The following is a 25,921-nucleotide window of genomic DNA, read 5'->3' as shown; positions in this document are numbered from 1 at the left end:
TTTCCATTCAGAACAACCAGGTCAGTTTTGCCCCCTGCATGAAAAGCAGCCCAAACGGTCACCCCACCACCTCCAGCTTGGACTCGTGGCACTATACAATCTTCGTTGTGGGCTTCATGCACTTATCTGCACACTTGGACGCGGCCATCTTGACGATAGACCAGAAATCTAGACTCGTCACTGAAGGTCACGTGATTCCAGTGTCCTGGCTGCCATTGACGGTGCTCTCTGGCCCACTGCAATCGGCGCTGGCTGTGTTGTCTGGTCAGGCGTGACTTTCTCAGGGGACGCCTAGCACGATAGCCTGCTTGAACCAGTCGTTGGTTGACTAGCCTTCTGGATACAGGCACATTTGTCAGTTGCTGCCACTCAGGCCCTAAGCCGATTAGCTGACTTGGTACGGCCATTGCAGACTAACCGGTGCAGCTGGCGAGCATCTCTCCTTGTGGTTCTGCGTGGACGTCCTTGCCTCGGTATTGGAGTAGGGACACCCCTCTGAGCATTTCGTTTCAGGATCTTTGACACCTGACCTTGAGTGATGCCATACTGCCGAGCAATAGCACGCTGTTTCATGCCAGAATTTCGTAAAGCCACCACTCCATGACAAACAGCATTGTCAAGTTGACGGACCATCTCCAGAGGAAGCGGCAATAACTTTTGTAGACGTGCAGCAGTTGTTTTCCACTAATACAGAACGCAACAACCCTTATATACCCGATTGTGAAGCCAATCGTCAAATGTACCTGTCCTTACATTTTGTCACGCCACCTGTGATATAATCCTGTTATTGACTTCTTGCTGCGAAAGACAATCAGTGACATGGTTCTTTTAACAAATAAATCACCAAAGGGTAAAAGAAACTCACCAGATAGTCAGGTTCACTATGTTAACAATTATAATTTCGTTCAAAATTTTGGTAGATTAGCAAAACTATACATTTTTGGAATATTCAGAGCATGAGGAATCCAAAAATTAATGTTTACATTTGCGTAGACACCTTTGCGAAAATGACACTCAGGACAGTGATGAAGATAGTCAGGTTCACTATGTTAACAAATATAATTTCTTTCAAAATTTTGGGATTAGCAAACCTGTACATTTTTGGAATCTTCAGAGCATGGAGAATCTGAAAATCAATGTTGGCATTTGCACAGACACCTGCATGGCCGCCATTTTGGATTTTGAAAATGGCCGCCATAAAATACATATTTTGCGCGATCTCGGCTTCTAGTCAACCTAGAGACTTAACTAAATATGCTAATCCTATGTTTTCTGGGTCAAGGAATCCAATAAAGGCCTCAAAATAGTGCTCAGGATTATAGAAAAGCAACAAACAAAGGTAATTGAAAACCATTGTCTTTATATTTGTGATATAACTGTATTACATAATACATGATATTGCAAGTCCTTTGAAGTTATAGGTTGTTATAGGAAGTTATAGGTAGTGTCAGATTGAACTATAAGTCCTATACACAGCATCTACGAGGTCTATACCGTTCAGGAATATGCTTTTACAGATCTTCATCACTGTCCTGAGTGTCATTTTCGCAAAGGTGTCTACGCAAATGTAAACATTAATTTTTGGATTCCTCATGCTCTGAATATTCCAAAAATGTAGTTTTGCTAATCCACCAAAATTTTGAACGAAAAAACATAGTGAACCTGACTAAGATTGATATACTGAGTTCAGAAAGTAAACCCGTCAAGAAAAAAAAAATATTCCATATTAAATGCCAAGTCTGTATATTGGTTGGTCTTGTGCGTTATTCTGTCAATTGCCTACAGGTCACAATTTTAAACCGATCTTTACAAAACCTCACAAGATGATAAAGTTGGTCATAAGGAAGCCACCTATTGATTGAGGTCAAAGGTCATCTTGGTCAAATTTCTAAAATTGTCATTTGTCATCCAATTGACTTCAAAATTAAACGGCAATTGCATATTGAGTCTCTAAATTGGGAAACCAACTATTTGAGGTCAAAGGTCAACTCAAGGTCAAACTAAAATCACCAATTTCTCTCTGCTCACCTTCACTCCATTCCTCTTTTCTCCTACCTCTGGAACAAACTCCCTAACTCTCTTCAATCCCACTCCTCCCTCCAGGTCTTCAAAACAGCTGTTCACCACCATCTCTTATCTTCCCCCATCCAAAACCTTGATCTTTTCTACCCCCGCTAATTTCACCCCAGATTCACTTTTTTGAAATACCAACTTCCTTCCTGGAAGTCCTTGGTGTCCTTGTGTTTTATACTTCTCCCACCCCTCCCCCCCTTCCCACGCATCCTTCCCCCAAGCCCTCTCCCTCCCACAGATCTCCCGATGTCCATGCTCTCAAATGTTGTGTTTGTGTGCTTTCCCTTCTCTCCCCATCTTGTCTACCGCTACCCTTATTATACGTTTTGTGTCGGTTTGACTTTTTGTGTGATAAATGTTAGCTCTTTCACGAGCCTCGATCCTGTATACAAAAAAAAAAAAATTTTTCATCTGAAAAATCATCACTTTTCATCCTATCAACTTGAAAATTAAACAGCAATTACATAGTGCATTACTGAATTGTGAAATTGGAAAACTATTTGAATTGAAAAAAACTATTTGAGGTCAAAAGGTCAAACTTCTAACATCAATTTTCATCTGAAAAATCAATTTGAATCCGTTTGACCCGAGCTTAGATCAAGACAGTCAATTTTAATCTTAATGAAATGGACAATTTGATGTATCCATGGTAACTATTTGGGGGAGGGGGAGGGGTGGATTTTGCAAGTGTTGTGCTCTGCATGACGTCTTCTTGTGTTCTACATTGTCGAAAACATAAAATTAAATTTAAATGAAGTACTTCCTTGATCATAGGCCAACATCTGTAAGCAGACAGTGAACAAATTGCTTAAGGGGGCATTATACCATTGAAGGCAAAAAAAAACCATTTTTTTACAAATATACAAATGCATCAATTAAAATGTTTGTTTCCTAGTATTGTATATATGTACCAAGTTTGAACGAAAATGGACTTGTCATAGAGAAGATATAAGCTGTAAAGTGGTAATTCATCATTTGTATGCATCTGGTTACCATGGTAACCATGCATAATATAATGCTATGTAATGTATACCAATGTAATGTTCATATATCAAGCAACATGTACATATATAGTTTTGCATATTTTCAATCAAGACATTTTATCAAAAAGTGCATTACTGTGATTCAGTGTTGTTTTTACTGTGTTCAGTGTAATGGGGAGCTTATATCTTCTCTATGACAAGTCCATTTACGTTCAAACTTGGTACATATATACAATACGAGGAAACAAACATTTTAATTGATGCATTTGTATATTTGTAAAAAAATGGGTTTTTTTTGCCTTCAATGGTATAATGCCCCCTTAACCCCACTTTTCGCTTCGTGCACGGGGTAAAAAGGTGCCAAAACCAATCCCCTCAACTACAGACCTATCGGCTTACTTCCATTTAACAGCATGGGTCATGGAATCCATCATCGCAGTTGACATGATCCTTTTCTCCAATTGCCTGATCTCAGACCATTAGTTTGGTTTCTGATCGGGTCACTCCACCCTCGACATGCTGCTTTTGCTCTCCCGACAATGGATAGAAGAGAAGCCTTCACTCTCAGACACGATATTAGGACACCCCCACCCTCCTCTTCAAACTATCTTCCTCTGGCATTCAGGGTCAACTCCACACATGGCTTCCTGATTTCCTCTGCTCTCATTACCAACATATCTCGGTTGTCCTCCAAAGCGAGCCGCTGATGGCATCCTCCATCATGCAAAGTCTTTACTTTGTACACCTGAATTTTTATCAACTTACACGGTTTTCATCCACAGCTCGGAGTACCACTCTCCCCCCTAAGCTGGTGCCCCTGCTTCACACCTTACTCAGGTGCACACCATAGAAATCAACAACAACAACAACAACATGCATTTTAAGGCTATTTTCCCTGCGAGAGCGGGGGTTAGCCTTGCGGTCTTCATGACAATCTTCTCCATTTTGCCCTATTTTCTGCATCTCTCCTTGTTAACCCCCTTGCACGCATTTCTTCTTCCACCATCTTTAGCCAAGTCTTTCTCGGTCTTCCCCGTCCTCTACTTCCTTCTACATTAATTTCCATCACTCTTCTCAACCAGTCACTTTCATCCTTCCTCAACACATGACCAAACCATCTCAACCTGTTCCTCTTCACAGCATCAATCACAGGCAATATTCCCATCATCTTTCGCAATTCATCATTTGTCTTCCTCTCTCTCAACTATACTCCGCACATCCATCGAACCATTCGCATTTCCACCCTTTCCAGCCTTCGTTGCTGCTCTACGTTCATTACCCATGTCTCGCTCCCATAAATCATAACACTTCTCACACATGCAGCATACACCTTTCCCTTCAGCTTCAGCGCAACTCTCCTCATCAGCACGCCACTCAGTTCCCGAAACTTCTTCCATGCACATCTCACTCGTGCAACCGTTGCCGAGTCTGATCCACCTTCTCCATTCAGCATGTCTCCGAGGAAGCAAAATGTTTTCACACCTTCCAGCTTCATGCCGTCTCCAAGATCCAACTCAACATTTCCTCTATCTGCAGCTCCCTCTGTGCACACCTTACATTTGAATGTAGCTGCCACACTGGTAAATGACCCTCTCAGACCACTACATTTTTGATGAACCCACTCAGCGCACATTGTACATTGAATGGAGTTCACTTCGACACCCTTCCTGCACACAGCACACGGCCACTTCCCAGTTCTTTCCACCTCACCACAAGCTTTACCACTTGCCATCACCTTAGTCTTTCCGATATTCACCTTCAGACCTTTTGTCTCCATACATTCCTTCCACTTGTTCATCTTTTCCTTCAGTCCATCCATATTCCATACTTTCCGCAATCAACACCAGATCATCTGCATACAACAACTCCCACGGTAAACCCTCCTTTACGTTCTGAGCCAGCAACTCCATCACAGCTACAAATAGTAGTGGACTTAGTACCGACCCCTGATGCACTCCCACCTTCACCTCAAACTCACCACTGTTCCCGTCCTTCGTCCTTACAGCTGTGCACGCTCTTTTGTACATTGCCATCACGACTCTGATCAACCATTCCTCCACTCCTAACTTCCTCAATGCCCATGTCAATACTTTGCGTGGAAACCGATCGAATGCTTCCTCCAGATCAACAAACCCAAAAAACAACTTCTTCCTCTTCTCCATGTACTTCTTCTGCAACTGCCTCACAATGAAAAGCGCGTCTGTCGTTCCTCTTCCTGGCATAAATCCAAACTGCATTTCGTCGATCTTCACTTTCTTCCTTATCCTCTCCAACGCCCTTTCCAATACCTTCATTCCATGCTCCAATAACCTTATCGCTCGGTACGAGCCACACTCCAGAGGGTCACCTTTCCCCTTGTATAGAGGGACAAGGGTACTCAGTTCCCAATCCACTGGAATGCGGCCTTCTTTCACCACCAGATTACAGATCTCTGTCATTCGCTTCACACCCCAACTTCCTGCTGCCTTCAACATATCTCCCACAACTCCCGTCGGCCCTCCCGCTTTTCCACTCTTCATTGCTTTTATCGCTTCCTCAACTTCCTTCTCAGTTATCTTCTCTGCCGGTCCTAAAACTGGGTTACTCTCTATGTTGCCATCCCATTCATTCTCTGTATTCAACAGCATTTCCATATATCTTTTCCATCTTCCTTTAATTCCATCTGGGTCGACAACGATTTGTCCCACTTCATCCTTCAAGCAACTCACCACCATCACATCACACCTCTCTTTCGCTATGTGCTTTGCAATCCTGAATACTGCTTTCTGACCCTCTTCCGAATCCAAGCGTTCTCCGAACATTTTCCTACATGCCTCCTGCGCCTTTGCTACCTCTTTCTTTGCAGCCTTCCTTATAACTTTCATGCTCTGCTGTTTCTGCTCCCGTACCCTTCGCCTTCTGCCACTCCTTGAACTTCTTCCTCTTCTCGTCAATCCTCTTTCCAACTTCATCATCCCACCACCATGTTTCCGAGTGCCTCGGTGGTCCTTTTGTCCATCCACATACCTCACCAACGGCTCCCAACAGACTAGCTTTCATTGACATCCAACCACTTTCAAGCTCAACCACATCATCCTCTACCCTACTCAGCCTCTTTTAATGCCTCCCTTACTGTCACCTCTTTCAACCTCCACACCATTCATTCTCGGTTGGTACTTCACCCGCCGAGCTCTCCTCGCACCTTTCACCCTTATGTCGCAGACAACCAAATGGTGCTGTGAAACAGCCTCCTCCCCCGGGATCACCTTTGTGTCCCGGAGGTGCCCCCTATCTCGCCTACGCACCATCAGGTAGTCAACGGTTGTCGTCGACCCACCTGACGTGTATGTAACAAGCTTATTATCCTCTTTCTGGAACTGAGTATTACAACTCAACAAATCAGCTCCATCAGCAAACTCCAAAAAATCCTTTCACCTTCTCCATTTCTCACACCATATCCGTAACCCCCATGAACTCCCTCAAAACCGTCCATACTCCTTCCCACATGTCCATTCAGGTCTCCTCCCACCACAACAACTTCCTCATCTTTCACGTTTTCCATCAGCTTCTCTATCGCACACCAGAACTTGTCCTTCTCTTCATCGCTTCGACCAACCTGCGGAGCATATCCCGAGATGACGTTCACCAAGAGCTTTCCAATCATCATTTTCACCATCATCAACCTATCACTCACTCTCGTCACACTCACCACACTGTCTACAAACTCCTCAGAAAACAGGACACCAACACCATTCACGCCCTCCGGGCACCCTTGCCACACAAACTTGTATTTCTGTCCCTGTCTACCCTTCACCATTCTCACACCACTTCCCTTCCATCTCGTCTCCTGCACACAACATATGTCCACTCTTCTTCTGACCAATACTTCCACCACTTCTTCTGATCTCCCTGTCATTGTCCCTACATTCCATGTCCCAAACCTCAGAAACTGATCTCCACTTCGGGCTGCACCCTGCCCATATGTAGTTGTAATTGTTATGGTTCTCTTTTTGAGGCAATGTTTTTATGGCCGGATGCCCTTCCTGACGCCAATTCTCTTACGACACGCAGGGAGACGGTGTACCTATTCTGACCAGGGTACACACTGGGAAACGTTTAAAACATGGAAATTCTGGGGGGGGGGGGGGGCGGGGTGGGGGGGGGGAGGGGGGCGTCAGCATCACGGCTGCGGTTTAAACATATTCCAACAATATCCAAACAGAACCATGAAAACCATGAAAAACAATCTGGGAAAAGTCTCCAAGCGAGAACGTGGATTTGAGAAAGAAGGAGCAGAGGCGGAAGAAAAACGAGATACAGGGGGCGGGGCACAAGTCGAGACGAGGAGGAGAGCGATCAAGCACGTGTCCAGGAGGAGAGAAAGAATCAATATAGAATTCTTTGTCTATCCGTTTGTCCTGTTTAAATAAAAAAAACGCCGGACAAGGGGTAAGATGCCCGCGAGAGGCAGGGGGAGAAAATAAAATCAAAGAAACAAGCAAATGCTATGAAGGAAAGAACTTACACTCACAAAACACCGACGGGGGGAAGGGAGCCCGGAAAGACCAGGCCGTGCACGACGCGCGAATAAAAAAAAAACGACCAATCACACACAAATCCGCAACAACCACAAAACCCAAACTAAACAGAAACACACAACAACACACACACAACAAAACAACCAGCGGAAACCCGACAAAGACACGAATGGGAAAACACTCAAACTTCGATACCGTGGAGAGCTCGAAGCAAGCCTCGTCGCCCGAGGGACCGCATGGAAATCTAGGCACTCAAAATCATTAGAATTCCCTACCTCACCCTTTCTACCCAAGTTTCTGCAAGGTGCACATGGTCTGTTCGTAACACACCTCTGGTGAAACTACCAAAATTCAGGCTTTCTGCTCACCTCCACTCACCTGTGGAACCGATTTCCTCACTGTTCAATCTCATCCTTGGGCTCGGAGCTTCAGGGTTTCAAGATGGCTGTTCACCACAATCTCAGGTCATCTGCCATCCATACTTGTGGTGATTTTCTTTTCTCTCCTTATTAACCCTTTCCAAGCCGACACCTTTCTTTCCAGATTGTTTTCCCACCTCTCCCGTCCTGTTGGTTTCATCCCCAATTGTTACTGTTCCTGCTTTGTTTGAGCTTTTATTTATATTCCTTCTGTTTCTATACCAACACACTAAAGCTGTTTCTTTGCAACATTTTTTATTTTCACAAATGTTCCAATTTCTGTTCATGTTGTTGGTTTTACACTTTCATACAGGTTATTGCAAAATGTACAACCACCAACCTTCATGGTACAGTATACCCCACACCTGACTCTGGCAATGTAGAGTACCGTGGTTATGGTACTCGTGACATGCACCTTAGCACTGTGTCATTGTTGTTCATGTATTCCCGACATTCCTCACTGTGGTGTTCCGCCTCAACAAGCAGTGACTGCAGAACGTGCACGACCTCGGCATTTATCACTGCTGGGCATCCAGCGGTGAGTAGACTGCATACGTGCTCCAGCCATCCGCACTCCAGCACGAGCAGGGCGAGCCCAGGCAGTTTGTCAAAGCACTCGGACAGTGCTTGCACTGCCAGGAGCCACAGGTCCGAGATTTCTGGCCACACGGGCCGGTACTTTGCAGAGATGGTGAGCGTAGTCCCATCCTTATGCACATCTTCAAACCGGTAGGCCTCCGACAGGTGATGGATGCACGCACGGAAGAAGTCTCGGGACCCCGGGTCTGAAAGAACTGCAGGAAATGGGGTTTTGATAATATTTGGACACACATCTTCTCACTAACCATTCCGACATTACTCCATTGGTTACTTAATATCTCAGGATATCAGAATTCCAAACTCTATCCTGTCATCGGGTTCATTTCAAAAAATAAAGCCAGATCATATGGGTGTTTGGAAAAGCAAAGGTCAATTCCATTTGAAAGCAAATATTCCGAAGTTGCATGGTCCAGTAACAGGAGCGCTATCTGAACAAGTCGGGGAAATCCGATAAATTAATGTAAAAAGAAAAAAAGATTCAGACGAAAAGACGAGCCTAGTCAAAGGTGACTAGAGTTCATGGAAAACCTTACCTCGTCCAGTCTTAAGAACAAGGACATGGGAAGGGTCTTTTCAACTCTTGCTTTGCCTTTCTGAGCACGATCTATGTTATCTTTGTCCGCGAACTTTAAATAACAGGTGTGATGGTAATCATACGAAACCCATGGGACAAACGGAACAGTCCAGAGCTGAACCTGCTGCCACTTCACGGAGAAACTGACGATTTTGGAACGATATTTGAGAAAAAAATGCACTAAACAAACAGATTTTTTGGACGAAGTAATCGTTGGACGCTGCTATATTATCTGGATCTCAATGCTCCCCAACCCTGAGAGAGCGAGCGGAAAATTTCGTTGGTTGACACATCATAATTTTGCCAAAGTGCTGTTAAACTGGAGGTCATTGGAAGTGCAAAAAAAGCAATTTTTGTTGTCGTGTTCAAAATATATAATCCAATCGAAGTTCCCAATCAGACTGACAGACACACAGACAGGGTGAACCAATTGCTTACTCCCCCCGCTTTGCACTAGGTGCACGGGGTAAAAGTGATGGTTAAACACAAAGGCCTCACGAGGAATGAAGCCATTGCCATTTACCCTGTGCATAGATTTGAGGGAGGAGTCCTGGAGAAAATGTGAGACATGAAGATGCTCACAGGGAAAATGATCAAGATCGGGAGTATATAGACGTTGCGAGTGATCAGGATATTAAGAACCAAAAGGGATTCATGTGCTTATTAATTAAAAATAATTGTATAAAGTAAGGCAGAGAGAGGGATAATATGGAAGGTGTGCAGTAAGTATGTCATGAACAGAAAAAGATGGTAACGCGGATATACAAAGGCATATCGTCAGGAAGGGCATCCGGCCATAAAAAACATTGCCTCAAAAAGAGAACCATGACAATCACAAGTACATATGGGCAGGGTGCAGCCCGAAGTGGAGATCGGTTTCTGAGGTTTGGGACATGGAATGTGGGGACAATGACAGGGAGATCAGGAGAAGTGGTGGAAGTATTGGTCAGAAGAAGAGTGGACATATGTTGTGTGCAAGAGACGAGATGGAAGGGAAGTGGTGTGAGAATGGTGAAGGGTAGGCAGGGACAGAAATACAAGTTTGTGTGGCAAGGGTGCCTGGAGGGCGTGAATGGTGTTGGTGTCCTGTTTTCTGAGGAGTTTGTAGACAGTGTGGTGAGTGTGACTAGAGTGAGTGATAGGTTGATGATGGTGAAAATGATGATTGGAAAGCTCTTGGTGAACGTCATCTCGGGATATGCTCCGCAGGTTGGTCGAAGCGATGAAGAGAAGGACAAGTTCTGGTGTGCGATAGAGAAGCTGATGGAAAACGTGAAAGATGAGGAAGTTGTTGTGGTGGGAGGAGACCTGAATGGACATGTGGGAAGGAGTATGGATGGTTTTGAGGGAGTTCATGGGGGTTACGGATATGGTGTGAGAAATGGAGAAGGTGAAAGGATTTTGGAGTTTGCTGATGGAGCTGATTTGTTGATTTGTAATACTCAGTTCCAGAAAGAGGACAATAAGCTTGTTACATACACGTCAGGTGGGTCGACGACAACCGTTGACTACCTGATGGTGCGTCGGCGAGATAGGGGGCACCTCCGGGACACAAAGGTGATCCCGGGGGAGGAGGCTGTTTCACAGCACCACTTGGTTGTCTGCGACATAAGGGTGAAAGGTGCGAGGAGAGCTCGGCGGGTGAAGTACCAACCGAGAATGAAGGTGTGGAGGTTGAAAGAGGTGACAGTAAGGGAGGCATTAAAAGAGAGGCTGAGTAGGGTAGAGGATGATGTAGTTGAGCTTGAAAGTGGTTGGATGTCAATGAAAGCTAGTCTGTTGGGAGCCGTTGGTGAGGTATGTGGATGGACAAAAGGACCACCGAGGCAATCGGAAACATGGTGGTGGGATGTTGAGGTTGGAAAGAGGATTGACGAGAAGAGGAAGAAGTTCAAAGAGTGGCAGAAGGCGAAGGGTACGGGAGCAGAAACAGCAGAGCACGAAAGTTATAAGGCAGCCAGGAAGGCTGCAAAGAAAGAGGTAGCAAAGGCGCAGGAGGCATGTAGGAAAATGTTCGGAGAACGCTTGGATTCGGAAGAGGGTCAGAAAGCAGTATTCAGGATTGCAAAGCAGATAGCGAAAGAGAGGTGTGATGTGATGGGGGTGAGTTGCTTGAAGGATGAAGTGGGACAAATCGTTGTCGACCCAGATGGAATTAAAGGAAGATGGAAAAGAAATATGGAAATGCTGTTGAATACAGAGAATGAATGGGATGGCAACATAGAGAGTAACCCAGTTTTAGGACCGGCAGAGAAGATAACTGAGAAGGAAGTTGAGGAAGCGATAAAAGCAATGAAGAGTGGAAAAGCGGGAGGGCCGACGGGAGTTGTGGGAGATATGTTGAAGGCAGCAGGAAGTTGGGGTGTGAAGAGAATGACCGAGATCTGTAATCTGGTGGTGAAAGAAGGCCGCATTCCAGTGGATTGGGAACTGAGTACCCTCGTCCCTCCATACAAGGGGAAAGGTGACCCTCTGGAGTGTGGCTCGTACCGAGCGATAAAGTTATTGGAGCATGGAATGAAGGTATTGGAAAGGGTGTTGGAGAGGAGGATAAGGAAGAAAGTGAAGATCGACGAAATGCAGTTTGGATTTATGCCAGGAAGAGGAACGACAGATGCGCTTTTCATTGTGAGGCAGTTGCAGGAGAAGTACATGGATAAGAGGAAGAAGTTGTTTTTTGGGTTTGTTGATCTGGAGAAAGCATTCGATAGGGTTCCACGCAAAGTATTGACATGGGCATTGAGGAAGTTAGGAGTGGAGGAATGGTTGATCAGAGTAGTGATGGCAATGTACAAAAGAGCACGCACAGCTGTAAGGACGAAGGACGGGAACAGTGGTGAGTTTGAGGTGAAGGTGGGAGTGCATCAGGGGTCGGTACTAAGTCCACTACTATTTGTAGCTGTGATGGAGGTGCTGGCTCAGACCGTAAAGGAGGGTTTACCGTGGGAGTTGTTGTATGCAGATGATCTGGTGTTGATTGCGGAAAGTATGGATGGACTGAAGGAAAAGATGAACAAGTGGAAGGAATGTATGGAGACAAAAGGTCTGAAGGTGAATATCGGAAAGACAAAGGTGATGGCAAGTGGTAAAGCATGTGGTGAGGTGGAAAGAACTGGGAAGTGGCCGTGTGCTGTGTGCAGGAAGGGTGTCGGAGTGAACTCCATTCAATGTACAATGTGTGCTGAGTGGGTTCATCAAAAATGTAGTGGTCTGAGAGGGTCATTAACCAGTGTGGCAGCTACATTCAAATGTAAGGTGTGCACAGAGGGAGCTGCAGATGGAGGAAATGTTGAGTTGGATCTTGGAGACGGCGTGAAGCTGGAAGGTGTGAAAACATTTTGCTACCTCGGAGACATGCTGAATGGAGAAGGTGGATCAGACTCGGCAACGGTTGCTCGAGTGAGATGTGCATGGAAGAAGTTTCGGGAACTGAGTGGCGTGCTGATGAGGAGGAGAGTGTCGCTGAAACTGAAGGGAAAGGTGTATGCTGCATGTGTGAGAAGTGTTATGATTTATGGGAGCGAGACATGGGTAATGAACGTAGAGCAGCAACGAAGGCTGGAAAGGGTGGAAATGCGAATGGTTCGATGGATGTGCGGAGTATCGTTGAGAGAGAGGAAGACAAATGATGAATTGCGAAAGATGATGGGAATATTGCCTGTGATTGATGCTGTGAAGAGGAACAGGTTGAGATGGTTTGGTCATGTATTGAGGAAGGATGAAAGTGACTGGTTGAGAAGAGTGATGGAAGTTAATGTAGAAGGAAGTAGAGGACGGGGAAGACCGAGAAAGACTTGGCTAAAGATGGTGGAAGAAGAAATGCGGGCAAGGGGGTTAACAAGGAGAGATGCAGAAAATAGGGCAAAATGGAGAAGATTGTCATGGGGACCGCAAGGCTAACCCCCGCTCTAGCAGGGAACATGGCCTTAAAATGCATGTTGTGTGTTGGTGTATATCGGACCGACTGGTGCAGGAATGGATGCACAAACGCTCGACAATTAAATAACAGGAACAACCGGTAGACACTTCTTCTGATCCGCAGAACTTAGTTTCTGGAGTAGCGAGAAGTGTGCCATCCATTTTGTAAATCAAATGCAGATATAATTATGATTTACAAAGTTTACTTTCTTCTCTTTCACGGCATATCATGCTTTCGTCAATCCCCACTCATAATCCTGTTCTAATCCACCCGACCTAAATAAAAAAATCCTAAATCTCATCTCTCCCTTTTCCACCACTTGTCCGCAAACCTCTCATCTTCTGTTAGCTATTCCACAAGTCTCAAATAACATCAAAAACTAACTAGAAAATAGAATTTGATGACAATGGAAATGCACCATGCATGCGTTAACAGTGGGTTCACATCTACCTGGTAAGTTTGATCTCAATTAAAGGCAACAAGAAGAATGAAAGGTCACATGAGAGAGAGAACCTGAGAGAAAAGAGATAAGTAGAAGAGAGACAATATAAGATGTATCCAATTTGTGTTAGGGTCTGCAAAGTGACTTTCAAAGGGCACAAGACCCTTGACCCTTGGAACCCAAGATCAAAATAGTTCATCTTTGTATTTCAGTCCACAATTATGCCAAGTTTGGTTGAAATCCCTTCAGTGGTTCACAAGTTATCGTGGTAACAAAAAAAAAAACAATAACATGAACGGACAAACCAAACAACAAGAAAAAGATATCAAGATACATACGTGGACTTCCTGCTAGGACTCGACTCAACATGAGGCCCAAAGCTGTGAGGTTTGCTCTGAGGACCATGAAATGACCACAACGGATGAAGGTCGGAAAATGCTTGATAAGGACCTCGAGCAAGCGTTCAAACATGTCATCTTTTCTGCAACACATGAAGAACGAGGAGCCTTTCATTTCAGAACTCCTGAGCATGCCACAGCTGTTAAAAACTTGCTTTTACCTCCCTCACCAGTGTGGCCTTCAATACATATAGTTCTTTCTAACCACTAACTCACTGATGCAAATCTTTAGTACTTTCTTGGTGGGTTAAAAAGTTGAAGTTTTGCATACTGATGTAACTCAGTCAAGTTTCCAGGAAAGATGAATCCTAAAAATGTCCATAAATGAAAATATCCATAAACAAATGTCAGCCGCTGGAACGTCACTTTTGCTCACAGAGGTCACGTGACCAGAGACAATGTCATGACATGTGGTCTTGTGATCTTGCACGGGCACGATCGCTCCTCAAGGGAGCTGGTGTTTCTCGGTTTTATGGCGGTACGATTAGAGAAGTTCCTAGCTGTGGGGTTTTGTCACATACAGACGGTGTGCAGTGGTAGGAAGTTATAAACAATCAAACAAGCATACGTTCTTCATAACACCATCTCCTGAAAGTGTGGCAAAAGACTGATATACCGTACTGTGTTTATAGTCTGGTCGGGAGTTGAACCCAGACTAGACAGAATCCATATCCCTCTAGCAATCTATTACACAATTGTTACGAAAGGAAAATAAATCAATGTACAGTGCATTCAGAAAGTATTCAGACCCCTTCACTTTTTTCACATTTTGTTATATTGCAGCCTTCTGCTGAAATCGTTTAAATTCATTTTTTCCCTCATCAATCTACACTCAATACCCCATAATGACAAAGAGAAAACAGGATTTTAGAAAGTTTTGTAAGTTTATTAAACAGAAAAAACTGAAATATCACATTGACGTAAGTATTCATACCCTTTGCTATGACACTTGAAATTTAGCTCAGGTGCCTCCCATTTCTCTTGATCATCTTTGAGATGTTTCTACACCTTGATTGGAGTCCACCTGTGGTAAATTCAATTGATTGGACATGATTTGGAAAGGCACACACCTGTCGATATAAGGCTCACATCTGACAATGCATATCAGAGCAAAAACCAAGCCATGAGGTCGAAGGAACTGCCTGCAGAGCTCAGAGACAGGATTGTGTCGAGGCACAGATCTGGGGAAGCCTACAAAAAAAAAACCTCTGCTGCATTGAGGGTTCCCAAGAGCACAGTGGCCTCCATAATTCTTAAATGGAAGAAGTTCGGAACAACCAGGACTCTTCCTAGAGCTGGCCGCCCGGCCAAACTGACCAATCGGGGAGAAGGGCCTTGGTAAGGGAGGTGACCAAGAACCCGATGGTCACTCTGGCTGAGCTCCAGAGATCCTGTGTGGAGATGGGAGAACCTTCCAGAAGGACAACCATCACTGCAACACTGCACCGATCTGGGCTTTATGGCAGAGTGGTCAGACGGAAGCCTCTCCTCGGTGAAAGACACATGAAAGCCCGCTTGGAGTTTGCAAAAAAAGCACCTGAAGGACTCTCAGAATGTGAGAAACAAGATACTGTGGGCTTTCATGTGTATTTCACTGAGGAGAGGCTTCCGTCTGGCCACTCTCCCATAAAGCCCAGATCGGTGCAGTGTTGCAGTGATGGTTGTCCTTCTGGAAGGTTCTCCCATCTCCACACAGGATCTCTGGAGCTCAGCCAGAGTGACCATCGGGTTCTTGGTCACCTCCCTTACCAAGGCCCTTCTCCCCGATTGGTCAGTTTGGCCGGGCGGCCAGCTCTAGGAAGAGTCCTGGTTGTTCCGAACTTCTTCCATTTAAGAATTATGGAGGCCACTGTGCTCTTGGGAACCCTCAATGCAGCAGAGGTTTTTTTTTTGTAGGCTTCCCCAGATCTGTGCCTCGACACAATCCTGTCTCTGAGCTCTGCAGGCAGTTCCTTCGACCTCATGGCTTGGTTTTTGCTCTGATATGCATTGTCAGATGTGAGCCTTATATCGACAGGTGTGTGCCTTTCCAAATCATGTCCAATCAATTGAATTTACCACAGGTGGACTCCAATCAAGGTGCAGAAACATCTCAAAGATGATCAAGAGAAATGGGAGGCACCTGAGCTAAATTTCGAGTGTCATAGCAAAGGGTATGAATACTTATGGCAATGTGATATTTCAGTTTTTTCTTTTTAATAAACTTACAAAACGTTCTAAAATCCTGTTTTCTCTTTGTCATCATGGGGTATTGAGTGTAGATTGATGAGGGAAAAAATGAATTTAAACGATTTCAGCAGAAGGCTGCAATATAACAAAATGTGAAAAAAGTGAAGGGGTCTGAATACTTTCTGAATGTACTGTATCAAAAAGGAAATATGCTAACTTAACCTGATGATAACTTTAAGTGACTGTTATCAACAATGTGCAAGGTGAGAACAGCCACAATAATATGGCAACGACTATTTGTTTTCACCTTTCGGTTACAAATTCCACCCATAAACATTTTTCTTCGACTTTGGATAGTAAACTCAGTATCAATTAGCATTGCTTAGCAACCAGGTGGTATGAAAATTAATTTTTTATTTCATAACTTTTGACAATGTTTACAAAAACTGGAACGGCACTCGGCAGAGAGCATACCTCCGCCAGGCTGAGCAGTTTACGTCTTGTATCCAATAGGCCGGATCTGCATCTGGACCCGAACCAAAATCGAATCGACTCGTTCTTGTCACCGACCCAACTCATCCACCAAGTTTCATCCGAATCAGTCCAAGTTTTCAAATATCATGCTATTTATGGTTTTTTGCCCCATCTCTCAATTGTGAATTAATTACTTAAAAATTATAATAAAAAATATCGGATCCAGATCCAGATCTTCACCAAAATCTAATCAATTAGTCCTTATCACACACCAAACCTGTCCACCAGTTTTCGTCAAAATCTGTCTAACTTTTTCAGGTAGCCTGCTCGCAGACGGACAAACAGGAGTAAATACATAACCCGTGTCCACCTTCGGTGGTGGAGGTAATACGATCGCTGTAAAGTGTTAAAGGAATCATCCTGATCACTCATTCTTGATTCACTTTGCTGCTTGCAGAATATGAGCACAATCCACTTCACCAAATATATAAAGGTTATATTTATTATATCTGCAGGTAGGAAGCTGCTTGTATTATACGGCATGCCCCACTCGTGTTTTACATAATGTCCCCCGGGGATGACAACTTACAAGGGGTGAATCAAAATATTGTTTCAGTTTTAATGCAGTGAACACACCTTACTAACTCAACCTCACTAACAACCAGGTTGAGGAGGATCCCGCACAAGCAGCCCAGGGACGTTTCCCATTGGTCTCTCTTTTCGACGTTATCAAGAAGCAAAGAACTTGACATTTCCAAGTGCTTCTTGAGGTAGTCCTTTAGGAGAACGTGCATCTCGTTCTGAATCAGAGCCTTCCGAGAATCCTCTTCCGCAGACAGGTGACAAAATCCAGGTAACAGAAGCCTGGCAAGAATGAGAAGCAAAAGGATGTTTTGACTCAACTATATTATGCACACTGCTGAGCACTCAATCATTTAAAAATGCAAAAACATACGAGGCACGAGAAGCCTCAACACGTGCAAATACGACGTCGTTCAATTAACCGTTAAAATAACCCACCTGAGTACATCCATTGATGGTGCGAGCTCTGACGGAGAAAAGGTCAGACCCGCCATCTTGGAGGTGAGACTATCTGCCTCAAATCCCCCATTGTGGAGGCGGCGGCTGTAGCGCACGAGAAACGGTATGATGGTAAGAACGTCGCGCTGCAGGACGCAACTTTCCTCGGCCATCCACGCGGCAAGGACTCGCACAGAGGCAAAGATAAATGGCTCAGCCATTTGTTGTTCTCCCTCCTGAAAATATTCATGTATTTTTGTCGATTGGTTTGTTACTGTCTGAGAAACCATGAAGTAGGGCTCTCGCACATCACCCACAAGCATACACTTTGTTTTCGTGTCTAGAAATCTAGGCCCATGGACGACCGAAACAACAGAGGGCAGCAAGATTGATTGAGGGTCAAAGGGGCAAGTAGACAACAAATGAATGGTGGAATAGAAAAGGGGAAGAGGGGCGTCGGCGAGAGTAGAGTAGGGCAGCAGTGAGTATGGAAGAAAGCAAAAGGTGACGATGAGCAGCACTCTTGAAGGAATAGCGGAAAGGGTATGAGACAACAGCCAGGAGTCTGTTCCACATATCATGAATGGAGATGTGTGTACAGATTAGTGTTGTATGAGGGTAGCCGTATGTTTGGGAGGGGTCGTAAGTGTGGGGGCGTACATCTCTCGCAATAATTGTAATACATGGTTGGATTAGGTATTTTATTAAAAACAAATAACCACCTTTAACCTTCCATGCTCCAACTCTCATACAATAAATAAATATGCGAGGCATCAAATTGTAAGGCCTCGTTTTGAACGTACCTGCTTAAGAAAATGAACGATTGCCAAAAAGGCTTCTTGCATTACGAGGAGCACTTGAACGCACCAGCTTTGGACCGTTTCAAATTCCGTGGCAGCAAGAAGTGTGATGGCAATTTCCAGGATGCTGTACGAGGACAAAAGAGCGTGCCGTTTGTCCAAGACAGCTTGCATATCCCTGTCCTCAAGATGCATGCGAACCTCAATGCAAGCGAGGTTAACTATCAGAGAGAGAAACTTCATCTTCACGGACTCGTTTGCTTCCACAATCCATGCCACGTCGTAGAGGACGAGCATTCGAGATGCAAGTTTCATTGCCGACTCCCTGTGTGAGTCTCCCAATCGGCTGTGCAGAACGGCAGAGAGTCCGGAGTAAATGTTTCCGCAGAAACTGCGGGGATCTTTTTGTTTTTCGAACACTTCTCGCGGCGGCAATAAACTAACCAGGACTTCACAAACTTCAAACTTGCCGGCATCTTCGCATTCGCAGAACCACAAGCTTAACGATTCTAATGTGCTCAGTAAGCAGTCTTCATTCCTTTTCCAACACTTTTCTGGTATATCGTCCAACAAACAGCGAAGGATGTCCTCGCATTCACGAATTGCCATCCTCCTCTTCAAAATGGCCGTGCACAGCAGCGGGATTGCGCCTTTCATAACCAAGTGCCTCCGTCCTTCGGCCGAGTCACACAATGCTTTTACGCACTGGCACGCGTCGTTCACCGTGGAGGTTCGAGTGGTCGCATCGGTTTCATCAGCGAGGGCAGAGTCCGAACAAAGGACGTCGCAAAACACGGGAATCTTGTTTGTGACTTGCGGATGGAGAGAGAGATCGGGGTCTGTGCAGAAACAAGCGAGCAGCGTCAGTGCCAGTCCACGGTACATTTCCTGAGAACATCCTTCCTGAACACACGACGTTGACAAAAGGCGGTTCAAAAAGGTGAAGCCAATTGCATCGAATATCCTCCTCCTCGTCTGCGTGTCTGTGTCTTCAGCGCGTACCAATTTTGTTATCTGGGCAAAGACAACAAACGTTAGTACATGTGTCGTCAACCCTGGAGGTGCTGAACACAAAAAAAAACATAACACAACCCCCATAAAACACAACCAACACACAAACAACGCAGTCCCTGTAAACAACGTCTTCAAACATATAAACAACGTCTTCCCTCTCAGAGATAGCGTGGGGTAAATGATTAGGCCGCGAAAATAGTAGTACATAAAAGATAAAGATAGAGGGGATAGATAGCATTTAGGGATGGATAAAATATATAAATACACTATCAATAAATAAATAATTAAATCAAAATATATAATATTAAAATTATATATTAAAATTAATTAAAATATTAATAATTAAGATAATTAAATATTAATAATTATTAAAATTAATTAAATTATTAAAATTAATTTATATAAATAAATATAATATAGAAAACACGAGCAATGATTGCATTAGTTAGTTCATGGTCTGATGATAAACAACATCACGTGTTAAACATCTCCTGGCGCCATGTCAAACCCACCTGTGAAATTCTAATTGTTCTGCAAATTATAATTTTATATTTCTTCATTTATCATTGATATATTAAAGTAGCGGCAATTTTCTGTCCGTCTGTTTTGCTCTTTCCGCCCATTGGTTGGACAGCTGGCCTGACTCCTCCCACGACGGCGTCATAAGTAGGAAGGCTGACTCCACCCACTGGCATTTTGAGTTTCATGCAGCTCAGGCAGAACACATCGTCGAACCTGTCATATTCACAATTGTCATGCCAAACCTTTTAGCAACGTTTACCAAAACGTAAACTTCCGGGAGCATGTGAGGCATCGCTCTATTGCCTATACACCACCCAAAAAAGGGAAAGTTTTCTATACAGCAATACCCCGTTTTACGCCATTTCGACCTACGTCAAATCCGACTTTACGCCACTCTTCCAGAGTAAATTTCAGTTCAGCGAACGTCATTATGTGCGACTTTATCACTCCTACATCATAATAGGAGGACGTGAAAAAAATTAATTTTTCCTTAAAAATATATTTAAAATAAATAAAATAGTACATAAAAATTAACAATAAAAGAAGCTAAAAAACAATTTAAAATACAATAAAAAGCACATTAAAAATATTTTTTAAATGTACGTACAGTATACGTACGCGTAGCTGCTGGTTCTCATTCAAAACAAAGGCGACGCCATATGCATTTTGTCCTGTGCTGCGGTCGCGTGCTTGCTTTGCCTTTTGCTGTTATTTTTGTGATTATTCCTTTACTGTGTCTGTGTTAGCCATGGATCCTAAGAAGGATAGTGCTAGTGTTTCCAAGCGTAATGTGGTTACGATGGAAGATAAGTTAAATCTTATTAAAAGGTATGAAAAAGGTGAAAAAGTGTCGGTGATAGCGCATGCCTTAGGGCTGCCACGGTCGACGGTATCGACCATCATTCATGATAGGGAACGTATTCTCGCATACGTCACTGAAAAAGCGCCGTCGGCGAAGACTGCCGTCATGAATGTGAAGAGGGGTCAGATTTTCGACGAGATGGAGAGACTCCTTTCGTTGTGGATCGAATGCCAGACCCATGAACGCATACCAACGAGCCAGCTGCTGATACAGGACAAGGCGAAGTCTTTGTTCCACTTCCAGGATCTTATGAAGTAGTACCCGGAGGATAAGGACACAACCTTCGTTGCAAGCTCTGGATGGTTTGCACACTTTAAACGGCGCTTCAGCTTGCACAACGTCAAGATTCAGGGCGAAGCCGCAGCTGCCGACACCGTAGCCGCCGAGGAATTTCCTGCCACATTGAAGAAGATCATTGAGGATGAGGGATTCTTGCCCGAGCAGATCTTCAACGTCGACGAAACGGGCCTTTTTTGGAAGAGGATGCCTGACAGATCCTTTATCTCGAAGGAGGAGAAGACCATGCCAGGCTACAAAGTCACGAAGGAGCGGCTAATGCTAATGCTTGGGGGTAATTGCACCGGCGACTTCAAGCTGAAGCCGCTCTTGGTGTATCATGCGGCGAACCCCCGGGCACTTAAGAACATCCCGAAGGCGTCTCTTCCCGTCATTTGGATGAATAATATGAAGGCATGGGTAACCGTCATAATTTTTGAAGAATGGATCATCAATCATTTCATCCCGGCTGTCAAGAGCTATTGTCGAGAGAATAAAATTCAATTTAAATTGCTGCTGATTTTGGACAATGCACCTGGCCATCCAACTAACCTCGGTGATTTCGACCCCAATGTGAAGGTGGTGTACTTGCCACCCAACACCACATCGCTCATCCAGCCTATGGACCAGGGTGTGATAGCGCTTTTTAAGCGCTACTATCTCCGCCGCACTCTTCGTCAGGCTGTCGATGCAACATCGGAGGAAGCCATCAACATCCGGCATTTTAAGGCAATACGCCCGGTTTACGTCAAAAACCGAGTTACGTCACGGCTTATGGAACCAATTTATGACGTAGGCCGGGGTATTGCTGTATTATATATACTAGGGCATGCCCGTACTATATATATATCTAAAATTATATCCCCCCCCCCCTCTATTTACATGAAATGGTTTGGTCCATTCGCAAAGCCAAAGCGAACGGCTTGCGAGTACGGTGACAATCCCCCCCCTCTATTTACATGAAATGGTTTGGTCCATTCGCAAAGCCAAAGCGAACGGCTTGCGAGTACGGTGACAATCCCCCCCCTCTATTTACATGAAATGGTTTGGTCCAAAGCGAACGGCTTGCGAGTACGGTAGAACCCCCCCCTCTATTTACATGCAATGGTTCGGTCCATTCGCAAAGCCAAAGCGAACGGCGAACGGCTAAATCGCCATAGCTCGGTAAGTACTTGTCCGATTAATTTCAAACCTTGAAAAGGCACATCCTCGGGTCCCCAGCAATATACCTGGCAAGTTTCAAGTATATCGGACCGGTAGTTGTCGAGAAATCGTTGTCGCATACACACACACACACATACACACACACATACACACAGAGATTAATGGAATTATAGATAGATATATATACTCCATTATGCAATATTTGGGGGAATAAATGGTGATCATTAACGGCAGATCTAGTACACACAATAACTCATTAACATAGATCTCAAGATAAAAGTCACCAGAGAGGTTCCACTTGATATGAGGTATAACGAGGTAGAGAGGAGGAAGCGGTTTATCAATGGCACTTTGGCTCTTAGAGGGAAATGAAAACTCACCAGAAGAAGCAAAGCAAACTGCTCGCTGTCATTCTTCGGTTCTTTTAAAAGTTTCAAGCACCGTTCGAGAGTTGGCGGGACGCTCTGAACACCTTGCGCAAGGGCCATGATTTCAACTACACCAGCAGGGTCTTCGTCTTTTTACAGAATACCTCTATGTGAGGAAACAACATCATGTCAATCATTGCAATAAACACCACAAAGGGTTTTTATTTTTACTTTTAATAGTTTCGACCATAAACTCAATAAACCATAATTACAGTACGATACAAAAACAATGTAAACTACACCCAAAACCACCACCGAGGGCACCGTTCACCACCACCACCACCGAGGGCACCGTTCACCACCACCACCACCAATGCTCCCTTCACCACCACCACCGACTGCACCCTTCACCACCACCACCGACTGCACCCTTCACCACCACCACCGACTGCACCCTTCACCACCACCACCGACTGCACCCTTCACCACCACCACGACCACCACCACCACCAACTGCACCCTTCACCACCACCACCGACTGCACCCTTCACCACTACCACCACCAACTGCACCCTTCACCACCACCACCGACTGCACCCTTCACCACCACCACCGACTGCACCCTTCACCACCACCACCACCGACTGCACCCTTCACCACCACCACCACCGACTGCACCCTTCACCACCACCACCGACTCCACCCTTCACCACCACCACCACCACCGACTCCACCCTTCACCACCACCACCGACTCCACCCTTCACCACCACCATCGACTCCACCCTTCACCACCACCGACTCCACCCTTCACCACCACCGACTCCACCCTTCACCACCACCGACTCTACCCTTCACCACCATCGACTCTACACCTTCACCACCACAGACTCTACCCTTCACCACCACCGACTCTACCCTTCACCACCACCGACTCTACCCTTCACCACCACCGACTCTACCCTTCACCACCACCGACTCCACCCTTCACCACCACCGACTCCACCCTTCACCACCACCGACTGCACCCTTCACCACCACCAACTCTACCCTTCACCACCACCAACTCTACCCTTCACCACCACCGACTCCAACCTTTACCACCACCAACTCCACCACCGACTCTACCCTTCACCACCACCGACTCCAACCTTTACCACCACCAACTCTACCCTTCACCACCACCAACTCTACCCTTCACCACCACCAACTCTACCCTTCACCACCACCAACTCCACCACCGACTCTACCCTTCACCACCACCAACTCCACCACCGACTCTACCCTTCACCACCACCGACTCCAACCTTTACCACCACCAACTCCACCACCGACTCTACCCTTCACCACAACCGACTGCACTCTTCACCACCACACCTCCCCCTTTTTGCCGTAACAACCACAATCCACCCACGTTTCCCCTTTACCACATTCCTTCCCCCCCTACACAAACCGACTTCATATTCTCTCTCTCCCCGTAAATTATCATGTCCATGGAAGTAAAGGTAATCCTGTAGATCTTCCAATCTGCACTAGAGATGGCACCTGGTTTCATTACCTCAGCTACCGAAGGTGGACAGAGGTTATGTTTTCATTCGTGTTTATCTGTTTGTTTGTCTGTTTGTCTGTTTGTGTGCACGATATCTCAAAACGTAATATGGCCGGATTCGGACAAAACTTGGTGGACCCCCCCAACCATCGAGACCTCTTCTCCCTCCCCCGGCCACCGACTGAACTCGAGTCTCGAAGTCTCGAACCCTCCCAAGTGAACGAACTGCAAACACCGAGTTTCATTCGACCAATCAACTGCTAAGCTCCGGATATTACACCAATTATGACGTTAAACAATATTCGAGTCAAATAAACATAATTATTAAAATCACAATCTAAATATGCTGCAAGTAAAGAAAAACACACCATAAACCCTGCACGTGGGAATCCATTTCCGGAAATGACGTACCCCAACGCGTCATAGCCACATTCTGCGGTTGTTGTTGTTGTTTTAATCCTCATTGCCGTTTACCGGCGATAGCTCGCCGACTCTTCGCGAAAGACGCCGTGGGATCTTTAACGTCCGTGTTATAAAATATACAAATTTGACCCAATCGCAATTCAACACCAAAATAATCTTAGAAATGATAATGCCAGGGATCAGGTTCAGTGGAAAGTCTGGTTGAGCAACCTGCGTACACCTATGTGGTGAATGTGCTGTGTTTATTGATCCTCCCTTACCTCCCCTCCATCTCCCGAAAGAAAACACCCTGAGGATGTCCCTGACCTCACCCTGCGCGATCCTCCTCATATTCATAAATAAACGAAGGTTAAGTGAAGGGGGAAGCAGGTGCAAAAAAGGCACAGACAGGATGTGCCACGTGGCCCAAGTGGGGACCAAGTTTTTTTTGTTAGTTTTTTTGTTTTTTACAAATTTCATTTTATTTCCTCTTTCTGTGTTTGGAAGACACGTGAAAGGTTTCCATTTGAGGGAAGGCAACACAAATGAAGGTACAGAATTTTATATAAAAACTACACCACTTGTGGAACCATCGTCCACTACGCCTCCCTACGTCCGCTACCGGCTACACCACCCTACGTCCGCTACCGGCTACACCACCCTACGTCCGCTACCGGCTACACCACCCTACGTCCGCTACCGGCTACACCACCCTACGTCCGCTACCGGCTACACCACCCTACGTCCGCTACCGGCTACACCACCCTACGTCCTCTACCAGATACACCTCTCTACGTCCGCTACCGGCTACACCACCCTACGTCCGCTACCGGCTACACCACCCTACGTCCTCTACCAGCTACACCTCTCTACGTCCGCTACCGGCTACACCACCCTACGTCCGCTACCTGCTACACCACCCTACGTTCTCTACCAGCTACACCTCCCTACGTCCTCTATCAGCTACACCTCCCTACGTCCGCTACCAGCTTCACCACCCTACGTCCTCTATCAGCTACACCACCCTACGTCCGCTACCGGCTACACCACCCTACGTCCTCTACCAGATACACCTCTCTACGTCCGCTACCGGCTACACCACCCTACGTCCGCTACCGGCTACACCACCCTACGTCCTCTACCAGCTACACCTCTCTACGTCCGCTACCGGCTACACCACCCTACGTCCGCTACCTGCTACACCACCCTACGTTCTCTACCAGCTACACCTCCCTACGTCCTCTATCAGCTACACCTCTCTACGTCCGCTACCGGCTACACCACCCTACGTCCGCTACCTGCTACACCACCCTACGTTCTCTACCAGCTACACCTCCCTACGTCCTCTATCAGCTACACCTCCCTACGTCCGCTACC

General features: G+C 45.5%; 1 protein-coding gene across 7 annotated transcripts; it reads right to left on the bottom strand.

The window, feature by feature from the left end:
• Nucleotides 1-8,228: 8,228 nt before the first annotated feature.
• Nucleotides 8,229-24,976, bottom strand: NCDN (neurochondrin). Of its 7 annotated transcripts, XM_078774920.1 has the most exons (9): nt 24,511-24,550; nt 24,299-24,367; nt 22,607-22,760; nt 21,615-21,744; nt 18,392-19,402; nt 17,589-17,824; nt 17,205-17,432; nt 13,866-14,008; nt 8,229-8,786 (listed from the first exon to the last, which is right to left on the bottom strand). In XM_078774920.1, exons 3-9 carry the CDS (start codon nt 22,636-22,638, stop codon nt 8,386-8,388), a joined length of 2,181 nt encoding a protein of 726 aa, XP_078631046.1. In that variant the 5' UTR covers nt 22,639-22,760; nt 24,299-24,367; nt 24,511-24,550; the 3' UTR covers nt 8,229-8,385. The 7 variants fall into 7 exon arrangements, with proteins under 7 accessions (XP_078631046.1, XP_067965697.2, XP_067965694.2 ...); XM_068109596.2 differs by lacking the exon at nt 21,615-21,744 and having other exon boundaries at nt 24,511-24,976; XM_068109593.2 differs by lacking the exon at nt 24,299-24,367 and having other exon boundaries at nt 24,511-24,568.
• Between the last annotated feature and the right edge of the window lie 945 nt (nt 24,977-25,921).

The sequence above is a fragment of the Myxine glutinosa genome, chromosome 3 (assembly GCF_964187855.1).
Source record: "Myxine glutinosa chromosome 3, kmMyxGlut1.1, whole genome shotgun sequence".
Classification (NCBI taxonomy): domain Eukaryota; kingdom Metazoa; phylum Chordata; class Myxini; order Myxiniformes; family Myxinidae; genus Myxine; species Myxine glutinosa.
Note: the sequence above shows the minus strand (reverse complement) of the source record. Positions and strands in the feature narration are given on the sequence as shown.